Source organism: Paramisgurnus dabryanus, chromosome 21 (assembly GCF_030506205.2).
Source record: "Paramisgurnus dabryanus chromosome 21, PD_genome_1.1, whole genome shotgun sequence".
NCBI classification, from domain to species: domain Eukaryota; kingdom Metazoa; phylum Chordata; class Actinopteri; order Cypriniformes; family Cobitidae; genus Paramisgurnus; species Paramisgurnus dabryanus.
The window spans coordinates 14,593,163-14,604,842 of NC_133357.1; the positions used below are offsets into that span (position 1 = coordinate 14,593,163).

An 11,680-nucleotide genomic window follows, 5' to 3' on the forward strand; every position below is an offset into this window, starting at 1 on the left:
AAACAACTATTATAAAGTCAGTGTAATAATTTAAGAGAACTGTTTCTGAACACATTATAAATGTTCGAAATGTATTGCTGAAACACATTTATGGAGTTATTTCTATCACAATTATGCGTGCGCTAGAATCACATTTTGAGCACATGAAAGGATATTTACTAGGGCTGTCTTTAAATTTAGATTAATCACGTGATTGTCATGAGTTACTACTTGTGTCATGAGTTACAACTTCATCACACATTTTATCTGTTTTATATTTACCTTAATTTAACACACTTTAAGTTTTAATACTCTAATCAACATGGGTATGGACAAATATGGATGCTTTATGCAAATGTATGTTTATTATTAGTGAAAATAATAATTTATTTATAATAATTTTCACCCCTAACACGATCGCGAGCAGTGGGCGTGGTTTCAGTGCCGACAGCGGACACGCCCCCAGTGTAAGAGCAGAAAATCGTACGTGTTTTTATTTTATTTATTTGTTTTTTTAATCATTCAAATTTGCCTGGAATGTTAATATTACATTTTTCTGTGGTGTCACAAACTGAGAACACATTTAATATTGGACTTAAAGATCACGTTTTTCCTGATCCCATTTTTTAAACTTCAGTTAGTGTGTATTTGTTGCTGTCAGAGCATAACTAATATCTGCAAAATGATAAAGCTCAAAGTTCACTGCCAGGCGATTTATTTTTTTTAACAGAATTCCCCTTTCAAAGCCTACAGGGAACGGCCTGTTTGGACTACAGCCCTCTAGTTCCCGGTTGAATGACGTCAATATAAGTGTGTTTTGACTAAACTCCGCTCACAGGAATACGTCAGTCGCGAGCTAAGCTTTTAACGGCTCTGGCTAAGCTAAGCTGCTGTCGAATCACAACACACTAAACAAACTACACAAAAACTTGTGTATTTCTGAAGGAGGGACGAACAAGGAAGACATCAGCCCGTTTTCAGGACAGTGAAAGCAGCGGTACAGAGATAAGTAAATTGTGTGAAAAATACTGCATTTTTTTACACGCACGTGAAACATGAACAGGTTATATTGTGCACTGTAAACACAATAAAAGCTTCAAAAACACAGGAAGAACGGGACCTTTAAAATGAACTTGAACTGTAAAATTAACCCTTTCAGACCTGATTTTCAGGTGTTTTAACCAGTGTGCCTTTTTTGATTGGTTAATCAGCATTTTTACTGGTTTGACCCACAAAACATGATGTCCATTCCAGTTGACGCAGGGTCTGAAGGGGTTTACAGACTTGGTGTGTTTCTGTGCATCTCAAAACAACACTTTTCAACTCAATATCATCATTTCGATGTTTCTATGAATGTAACCATGACCCACAATTGACCATATTGTGAAACTGAATGTCATTCCTATTCTGTGACTCAAGTAACATTGTAGGTAAGCATGAAAGCTTAAGATTATAGCTCAACTGTATGGTATTGGTTGGGATTGTGTCCATATCTGTATTGACAAATCCAGGCTAAAGTCAATCTAATTATAAGTTTGAAATCAGTTTAATTTCACTCTTTGACATGATCTTACTCAGTCAATATTAAAAAGAGTAAGGGAGAATTTTCTTTAAATTATGTAGGTTGAAAATCAATCATGAAAAAAATCTTAAACTGGGGTTTCACACCGTCTTTCACAGAGTTTGAAAATTATCCCTATAGACAATGTTAAACCAAATGCGAACATAAATATCCAGAGACATTATTTAAAAAGTCTTTATTAAATGGCCATTTTTTAAAAGTATTTACAGGCAGATTGCTGTGTTCTCAGGAATTCAGACAAACCTGTCTGGTCTGATGTGTTACAGCACAATAGGTGAACAATGAAATATCAGGTTAAAGGGTATTACCTCCATAAACTTCAGGGTCATTTCAGAGACATCATTCATGGACAGCACAGGAAAGCAAGGTGTTTTAGGGTGACAAGAAAAGGTAGTATGGCTCTTCTAAATTGACATTGTATTGCAAGAGCCAGAGCAACTATAGGTTAACTGACTTAACACTTAAAGTTGCCTTGATAAGCCACTGGTGCTATGCACACATCTTAGGTTTCAATAAACGTTAAATAATCTCTTATAGGATATCTTATCTGTAATCCAGTCTTGGAGGTGTTTTTCAAAGCAACTAAGCTTTTACTTCATGAAAGCTTAACATTGCACCATCGATCTGTTAAAAGCCTGTCCTCTCATACACAACTTCATTCTCATAATTCCTTAAAACAACCTGAGTTCCTACATCAGTAAAAAAAAGAAAAGAAAATGGTCAACAGCAGATCTGATGAGAAAGTGAAGCGAGGGGAGCCACAGAATCGTTTTTCCCCCTGCTTCACTCCCTTTGGTTCTTCCCAGCACAACACGTATATACAGAAGTCTCTTTTCTGTTAGATTTCAATTAAAATACACAGCTCTAAAAATGACTACCGCCTCAAATCATCTAAAAGGCATAGAAACTGCTTAAAAATGTCATTTGCTGCACTTGTTTAATTCTCTACTCGTTTGTTTTTATTCTTTTGACTTTATGTAGAAATCAGGACAGTCAGAGGAAGACCCATGAATAAAACAACATATGAAAATAATATAACCGTAAACAATAAAGAACAAACTAAGTCAGCTTGAGTTTCCACAACGACCTCACCGTTCCTTACCGATTTAAAAGCATATGGCAACTTAAAACAAACACAATACATACAAAACAACTTGGGTGGAACAGTGGGGAAAGGAGATGTGAACATTTCATGATCAATCTAGAATTATTGCTGAAAGAAGCTGGTGCCTAATGTCATCATGTATACCGCATCGGTGACAGAACTTCCAGCTCTGCCTTTGTCACCGCTATCTTCTTCTTCAAATGTCTTTTCAAAGGGATTTTCACGGCTTGCTCAAATGGTGTGACGGCTGAGTATAGGAAGTAAGGGACATTGGTTCTGCAGTTCTGGTTTCCTCCGTATTCTCTTTAATTTAAAGGCGCGGGGGCTGGACGTCACAGTGAGCCGTGTCCGGAAGCGAGGTCCTCATCACAGTGTAAAACCGGGAATGCGACATTCCCTATCCGCTCCTCTGTGTAACGTTGTCCTCTGAGTGCCACACACCGGCATACATGCCGTGATGGATTCGAGAGGGTTTTATATTTATACGAAAAGCATCCCATATTCTAAATATTGATAAAATTATTCGAATTTTGACTGTATTCTGGGAGATCGACCCAATACGACTTCTCCCAGGAAACACTGTTATTCCTATCTGCGCTGGTGAAAGCCTTGTGTACCATCTGGACCTGCTGGTTGTCGAACCACATGGTTTCCTGATCTGCTGTCTTCCGAAAGTGTATGGCTGCTTCCGCGTGGGGATCTGGTCGGGACAAATCACAGGAAACCTTTTAAAAACATATTTAAGATCATTTGGCCACTCTAAAATACTCATTTTGATATTAACAAAAGTACAACGTTCTCCAGGGTTCCTACTCTAAGCTAATTGTCAAATCCCCTGACTAAAAGCTTCATTTTTATAACCCATGTGTGAGATGCAGTAGGCCTGATAATGTAGTGTACACTGAGTTTATAAAAATGTAGCTTAAAGGTGCTGTAAATCTCAATTATTACAATGACTCTTATAATGAAGGTAATTATAGACCATTTCATTCTAAAAATCCTAGGGTTGTAAATGGAAATGTAAAAAAATTTCTGGCCATTTTTTCACTTAATACAGCCACTTACCTTCTATGTAGATATCAGAGAACAATTGAAGAGTTTGGTTCCAAAATGCAATAAATCCATTTGACTAATTTTGGTAAAAACTTGTTTTCTATACCAAGAAAGTGACAAGATGAAAACCACTATTTTCTGTTACAAACATTCACATAGCATCTTTAGGTTATAATAATATTAAAAATTCAGATAATAAAAAACAGATTTTTTCCCCCACAAAATGCAATAAATCTATTGAATATATAATGTGCATTCATCTTTGCCATGTTATATTCATTTAGTTGACTAGTGGTATACACTAATTAAAAAAATAAACATTAATCAAAACACTTAATTTGTCATATTAAGAACACTGTAATTGCTGCCGTTATTATTAGGATGTCTTCGCCAAACTTTTTTGACAGCGATCAGCTATAAAATGTTTTGGTTCTGCCCGATTTTCGTTGACTTTAGAGTAAAATAATGGAAAGTTTTTCATAAGATCCCATGGGCTCAATGTGTTAGCATGACAGAAGCTTGATGCTGTTGAGAGAACAAGCAACAGCCGGCATTTTTCCGTCTCCTGAGTGCCTCTCGCGTAAATGATTCGATTTTGATAGCTTACGTTTCTTCCCCGTCACAGAAAACCACCACAGGTTTATCAATGCCATCAAAGTATTATTTTGTTTTTGTTTGTTTGTTGATCACGAGGTAAAAAGTAGATGAGGAATACTAGGATTCTGTGTAAGTTCAAAGTGCCGCCATTGTTGTTTACAATGCGTGGAATGGTGCGCTGTGATTTGCTAAGTGGATTTATTCCATTCTGCAGAGAAGGAGGAGTGGCGTTTTTCACATTTTGGGAAAAAAGATGACAAATAACACGGCGGATATTGGATTTTCCGTAAAATTTAAGAATTTACGTTTAATACTGACCTGATACAATACTGATTTAAACAAAAAAAAAATTTTATGCCGTTTATCGCGTTTTGGAACCAAACTCTTTAATTCAACATTATTTCAATGCATTTGGCACCTTTAAATGCGTGAAATAAATAAACAATACCAATAAACAGCTGTTAAGATTGTAATCTCACTTGAAATCCGTGGAGGCTTGGACCCGGAACCTGCATTCCTTAAGTCACAACTTAACAAGATGATTACATTTTGATAAATGCAAACTACAATTTAATGAGACAAATAAAATCCCTGACATTCCATTAAGTGGACAAAAAAATCCTGACATTCAATGTCTGGAATAGACCTTTAAAATTCCATGATCCGTAGGAACCCTGGTTCTCCCACAAACTGCAGTGACCGTGCATAAATCTAAGTTTTATTTACTGTGTCAGTATTTTACCGGTCTGAATTAGGCCTCTCCTGGGGTGTTTCATCAGGTGTAGCACTGCCAAGTATTCTCTTCCTGGCTTCTGCATATTCAGCCTCTCGCTGAGCTAAGGATTTCACTTGCGGGGAGGGTCGGGTCTGCGTCACAGACGATCCCAAGGATCCATTACTGGAGGGTCGCTTCAAAATACGAATCTGAGGTGGGGGCGCGGCAGGGAGTGAGTCATCCTGGATGACAATCGCCGTCTTCATTGGAGATCGGCTTGAACTGCCACTTGAAAGTCTGAAAGGGACATCAAAAAATGATTACAGCAAGCACATAAGGGAGAACGTGGACTTAAAAACCTGGGGATGACCTGACATACCTTTCTTTCTGACTGATTCGAAGTTTTTCCTCTAGTCTTCTTTCCATTTCCTGAGTAAAGAAATTTAGATTTAACTAATGCAACTTATGAGGCAATCCTATAAGTAATAGTAGTATGAGTGAAGTGCTTTAAGGAGGGGCTGCTGCAACATCAAGTTTTCAATTTCACAAAGTTATTTATAAATCTCTAGTGCTGTGGCTAAATTAATGGCAAGGCCAAATTACAGTGTGGTGCTTGAGTGGTCTGACAATATGAGGGCTTATCAAAGCAAATGACTTAATGGAGGGAATGATATGTTTACAGTGGTCGGATTGTAGGTGTTACTGCCAAAACAATGTTTAACTTACGTTTTAACTTTAATAGTGGACATGACATACCACAAAGGAGGAGTGCATATTGCTATATCATAAAACAAATCATTCATATGTATTCCTATATTCTAGTCTAGTGTATACATTTTCTAAGCTAAACAGATTAAAAAACAGAATATTTAATTTGCTACATCAGAGCAAATAATAGGTCATTATTAATTCATACAAATGAACCTTTACTGTCATTTCTCGTTTTAAAGTTTTATACAGACAGATCTGTTTATAGGAAATGTTTATAGGAAATTACTATCACTATACCTTTTTATAAACCTTCATTTCCACATCCCTTCAAACACTTTTGCTAAAATAATAGGCATGTTGATTGAATAATCCAATAATATCTTTTGAAGAGACCTCAAAGACGTGTTGAGAACTTAACTGCCTGTTGATTATCTCAATGGAGACTACCCGGAACTTCGAAATCCTTGTAAAATTCAATTAGTAACTTTGAACATAACTAAACCGAACACTACGTTTATTTCAGCACGACACCCAACAGGTCTCAATTCATTGGAGCAGCCATCTTTGATTCCTTACGCGATGGCAAGAAAGGTTTTCTAATTCGACATAACTTCTCCCGGCTAACTAGCGCTAGTTAGCAAGCAATCTAGTTTCATCATGCCGCTTGCCTATAAGACATACTGTTTAACATGGCGCTAAAGATGTAGATCGTGAACGTCACTATTTCTTCACACTGGTTAAAAATAGGAAATATCCCACGGTATCTGACTAGTTTCCCTTTAACTGTGGCCTACTTTCCAACTCTATACACACACACTTGGGTGACTAGCGCGCTAGCAAGAAGCTAGTTAGTTGTATGAATCGCCCTAAAGCTCCACGTGAAGCTATTTACACTGTGAGAAGAGTTCGTGCAAGTGTGAAGAAAGTACACTATCGCGTATTTACCCCACTGTCGGCAGCCTCTTCCCAACTCTCGGCGACCTCCTCATCATCCATGTTTCCACTCTTAGCTACTAACTAGGGGGTTCCCTCGATCCAAAAGCTAACGCACATTTTCCCTCTTCAGCGTAAAAGAGCCGCTTAGTGAGTCAAAGTGTTACACCACACCGCCACCTGCTGTACGGAGGACATGAGGATTACTGTACGGAGGAATCTTGTGGAAATAAACGTACACAAATGAACAGAAATCGGACAGCTTGAGCTGCTAACACTTTCTTTTATTTATTTTTTCAATTGAGCTTTTCCCCTCATTTTGGTTCTCTTATGACAAATATTACACGAATCAGGGGTAACACATGTATTTATAGTTTTAAATAGTCTACAATACTACAATACAACAATTCACTGTACAGAGCCAAATGCATTAACTTTGAACTTTGTCCAACCTTTGACTAACCTGTAAGACTAGTCTTAAAAGCTAAACAGCCGTCCACAGATCTGTTTGCCTGAAACTGAAACCATAGCTTTCTACACATTTACATGTTTTTTTAATTACTTTTTAAATAGTTTCAATTGGCGGCAACCGAAAAAGGTAATATAGATAAGCATAGGGCAAAAATGTCGTATGTAAACGCCTGTTGAAATATTTTGTCTGTAAAATATAGTTTGTTGAGAAAAATATTGCCTTAAATTTGTTTTGCTTGCAAAATAAAATTTGTACGGTTAACTTCATGAAGTACCGAAGTGACTCAAACTTCTTTAAAAGTCGAGACATTTGCTGTTTTCAGTGCGAATGATAATGAAATGGTTATGCTTAATCTTAGACATATAAGGTGGAAAATTATGGATAAAAAAGTACGCGGGACTGTCGCGACACTGGGTCAAGTTCATGGCATCCCAATACTTGAGCGCATAGTGCAACAATGGACAAAAGTGGAAAATTTCCAAGCATCGAAAGAGGATTTGCTTATTGCCACGTATCCAAAATCAGGTAAGGTGCAGATCTGTTTTATTTAGTTTTATTCGTTTTATTTGCACAATAAGGAATAAAAATGAAACTGTAGCATAATGGAAATCAATCAATCAACAAAATTTATTTCGGTCCTCACACATAATTTCCAAAACAAAGAAAAATATATACATACATATCAACCGAAAAAAAATATATATATGTGTGTGTGTGTGTGTGTGTGTGTGTGTGTATGTTGTACTTAATTATTCCTATTGATTTTTTTTGTAGTTATTTATCACCTTGTTTTTAAACATTTTCTTAAATGTACTGAGTGATGTACACAATTTTAATTCCTTGTCACAAGTATTCCATAGTTTAACTCCTTTAATATAGATATACATCTGTTTTTTATATTGGTTCTTGCCCTTACTTTTATAAACATCACATTCCTCTTAGACCTTCTCTTATTTTGAACATCCTCTGTACGCAATTAGGAAGTAAAATCTTATAAACTTTATACATGATCTGTGCAGTATAAAGATTAACTAAATCAACGAATTTTAAAGCTTGTAAATTTATAAATAATTTATCTGTTGGTTCATAATAGTCAGCCCGTTTTACAATCCTTATTGCTTTCTTTTGTAACATATATATTGATTTTGTATTAGTTTTACATATGCATGTCCCCACACCACCACCACCACACAATAAGTAATGTATGGAACTATGAGAGAACAACAATGTATATAATGCTTTTTCATTTAAAATATGTTTTATTCGATTTAATATCGCAATGGATTTAGACATTTTTGTTTTTACATGGTTTTTATGTGGTTTCCAGCTTAATTTATAATCTATTGTAACACCCAAAAATTTATATTCATATACTCTTTCTATTTCCTTCTTACAAATCATAAATTTAGCTTTGATATTACTTTGATGATTGCTAAATATTAAGAACTTTGTTTTAGTCAAATTCAATGAAAGTCGATTATCATCAAACCAACTTTTTAAACCCATCAATTCAATTTCAACTGTTTTCAGAAGCCGCTCCAAATTTTTCCCCGAACAGTATAAATTTGTGTCTTCAGCAAACAATACCATTTTTAATTTTTTAGACACTTTAAAAAAATCATCTATATACAATACAAAAATTTGGGACCTAACACCGAACCTTGTGGAACACCACAAGTAACTTTCATTAGATCAGATTTAATATTGTTTATTTGTACAAACTGATATCTATAATCAAGGTAACTGCTTAACCAAGAAAAGGCTTTTCCTCTTATACCATATCTCTCCAATTTCTTCATTAATAAACTGTGGTCAATAGTGTCAAAAGCTTTTTTAAATCTGAACACCCCCACAGTATATTCATTATTATCCAGAAGTGGAAATCTCCTCTACCAGTTCCATCACTGCCATTGTGGTCGACCTATTTGCTCTAAAGCCATACTGATGTTCACTCAATATTTTATGTTTGTCTATAAAACTATCAAGCCTGCACACAAATAATTTCTCTAAGATTTTTGAAAATTGGGAGAGCAGAGAAATGGGTCTATAATTGAAAAAAATATGTCTATCACCATTTTTAAAAATAGGGATAACCTTGGCTTTTTTCATGTTACTTGGAAATATGCCTGTTAAAAATGACTTTTGCAAATATATGGTTTTACTAAATATAATGTAGTATTGTATAAAAATGACATGTCAATATCATTACAATCAGTAGATTTTTTGGTTTTATAATTAATGACAATGTCTATTATTTCCATCTCATCAGTTCCCCTAATAAATTTTGAATATTTATTACTAAAAATATTTACTTCATCTACCCTGTCTCCAGTTTGCTGTTCCACAATCTCTTTTGCTAATTTATATCCAATATTTAAATAATACTCATTAAATTGATTGACAATGTCCTTCACTTCATTAATAATTATTGACTCATCATTTACAAAATAATTAGGATAATCCACCTTTTCAGTTTTCTTTTTAATTATACTGTTGAGTACTTTCCATGTTGCTAGAGTATTACTCTTATTCCTGTCCAATAATTGTTGATAATAATATTTTTACTACATCTTATAATGCTTATTAATTTATTTTTATATGTCTTATCTTTATCTTCTATCATTATAAATTTCCTATTTAAAGCATTTTTTCTTTTTACATGCCTTCTCTATTCCCTTAGTAATCCAAGGTTTATCATCATTTTTGCGCTTCTTTACAATTCTCTAGACAAACAATGTAAAAAATGTGTATATATATTATCTATCAATGTAGCAGTATCTGTTGTTATTCTACTTGGTTTTGTAATCACATGAAAAAGACCTGTACTATACATTATAAAAAAATAACAGTACAACCGCTCATCCTTACTAGGAACTACCTGGATACAAGAAGTAGTGGACCAAATTTTAAATGTTGGAGATGCAGAAAAGTGCAAACGCGCTCCCACTCAGGTGCGCATGCCTTTTTTAGAGATGGTCCCTACAGATGGTGTACCCATCGGTATGTTTTAGAAAAACTGAAAATTTGAACTGCACAGTTTAATATTTTTATGCATATTCTAATCTATCCTACTATATATATGTGCCTCTGAAATAATAATACGAATACTTATATAGGTTTAACTATTCTGGAAACCATGGATCCCCCACGTGTAATCAAAACTCATCTTCCTATCCAACTTGTGCCTCAGTCTTTCTGGGAGGCTGGTTGCAAGGTTAGAGATTTTGCTGTTTTAAGATTGCTATTGTGCTGTATAACTAAATTTTAAGAATCTATTTTCTTTTTAGGTCATATATATGGCCCGTAATCCCAAAGACACTGTGGTTTCATATTATCATTTTAGTCGCATGAATATGAACCAGCCAGAGCCTGGCTCTTGGCAACAATTTCTGGAGAAGTTCATGGCAGGCCAATGTAAGTCATGCAAGACAAATGTGTTTTTTTTTGTGTGTTAGATGAACTTCTGATGATTTTATATTTTTAGTGGGTTGGGGATCTTGGCATGACCATGTTAAAGGATACTGGAAGGAAAGGCATAACAGGAGAATCCTTTACGTATTCTTCGAAGACATGAAAGAGGTCTGTTTGCTATATCAATAAAACCATCTATTTGACCCTTCATCAATTAATTTTTTTAGTTATTTGTTCCTGCTTCCACACAATATACAAATTCAAAATATTCATAATTTAATATGATCTATTTATATTTTTAGGACCCTCATTGTGAGGTGACACGCATTGCTGAATTTCTTGAACGACAGTTATCAGAAAGTACAATAGATCATATTGTACAAATGACAACATTTTCTGCTATGCGGGAGAACCCCATGGCAAACTACTCAACTATCCCAGACACAGTTTTTGATCGTACGGCCTCAGAGTTTATGAGAAAAGGTGGTTACTTACATTTTTCATAGTAGCATATCCCTTATGGTTTATCTTTTTCTGTTATGTTTGAATTAATGTAGGCCTATATTAACATTTGTTTTTTAAGGTGAGGTCGGTGACTGGAAGAATCATTTCAGTGCAGAAGAAGATGCTGTATTTGAGGATCAGTATCACAAACTGATGGCTGACTGTCCTATTCCAATACGGTTCACAATATGAACGACTAAACTAAAATAAAGTATTTATTTCTTAGACCAGAAAACATTGCAGTAACAACTGAGTAACGATGCAAACAGTTAATATCAGAATAAACAAACAAATGTAAAAAATCTCCTTTATTTCTGTGCTTATTTCTAGTAGTATAATGTAAGATGTTGCAAATAGATGACTGATAAGCGTTGAATGTTCAAAGCTCATGAATGCGGTTTAAAGTTTACATACCATGATAAAATCTGTGGATCTTCCAGAACCTCTCTTAATTGTTATAAAATAGTCACCAGTAGAGGGCAGAAATGAGATGCTAAATTCTTCATATTGCTTTCTTTGATAGTTTGAACCAGAATCTAGTGTTGACTTGCATTCAATGTATTATTATGAAAATACATTAATATATTCAGACTTTATGCTTGTGAAGAAACAACCCAA

General features: G+C 34.9%; 2 protein-coding genes across 4 annotated transcripts; one reads left to right on the forward strand and one right to left on the reverse strand.

Annotated features, from left to right (window-relative positions):
* Positions 1-1,719: 1,719 nt before the first annotated feature.
* Positions 1,720-6,837, reverse strand: szrd1 (SUZ RNA binding domain containing 1). 2 transcript variants are annotated; one of them, XM_065285811.1, is made up of 4 exons: positions 6,688-6,837; positions 5,411-5,460; positions 5,059-5,328; positions 1,720-3,366 (listed from the first exon to the last, which is right to left on the reverse strand). In XM_065285811.1, exons 1-4 carry the CDS (start codon positions 6,736-6,738, stop codon positions 3,255-3,257), a joined length of 483 nt encoding a protein of 160 aa, XP_065141883.1. In that variant the 5' UTR covers positions 6,739-6,837; the 3' UTR covers positions 1,720-3,254. The 2 variants fall into 2 exon arrangements, with proteins under 2 accessions (XP_065141883.1, XP_065141884.1); XM_065285812.2 differs by lacking the exon at positions 6,688-6,837 and adding an exon at positions 6,040-6,648.
* A 300-nt stretch (positions 6,838-7,137) lies between these two features.
* On the forward strand, positions 7,138-11,280 carry sult1st5 (sulfotransferase family 1, cytosolic sulfotransferase 5). Of its 2 annotated transcripts, none has more exons than XM_065285809.2 (8): positions 7,138-7,273; positions 7,506-7,672; positions 10,019-10,147; positions 10,264-10,361; positions 10,435-10,561; positions 10,632-10,726; positions 10,861-11,041; positions 11,142-11,280. In XM_065285809.2, the coding sequence occupies exons 2-8, from the start codon at positions 7,525-7,527 to the stop codon at positions 11,252-11,254; spliced, it is 891 nt and encodes a 296-aa protein (XP_065141881.1). In that variant the 5' UTR covers positions 7,138-7,273; positions 7,506-7,524; the 3' UTR covers positions 11,255-11,280. The 2 variants fall into 2 exon arrangements, with proteins under 2 accessions (XP_065141881.1, XP_065141882.1); XM_065285810.2 differs by having other exon boundaries at positions 10,019-10,098.
* Positions 11,281-11,680: the final 400 nt, after the last annotated feature.

Bases quoted from the DNA above. Each gene is read 5' to 3' on its own strand.
- szrd1 (XM_065285811.1), bottom strand. From the start codon at position 6,738: ATGGATGATGAGGAGGTCGCCGAGAGTTGGGAAGAGGCTGCCGACAGT. The intron at 5,461-6,687 runs GTAAATACGCGA...TTCTTTACTCAG, and splicing joins AAGAGGCTGCCGACAGTGGG to GAAATGGAAAGAAGACTAGA. The intron at 3,367-5,058 runs GTAAAATACTGA...TGTCCCGACCAG, and splicing joins GAGAGGCCTAATTCAGACCG to ATCCCCACGCGGAAGCAGCC.
- sult1st5 (XM_065285809.2), top strand. From the start codon at position 7,525: ATGGATAAAAAAGTACGCGGGACTGTCGCGACACTGGGTCAAGTTCAT. The intron at 7,673-10,018 runs GTAAGGTGCAGA...CATCCTTACTAG, and splicing joins TGCCACGTATCCAAAATCAG to GAACTACCTGGATACAAGAA. The intron at 11,042-11,141 runs GTGGTTACTTAC...TTGTTTTTTAAG, and splicing joins CTCAGAGTTTATGAGAAAAG to GTGAGGTCGGTGACTGGAAG.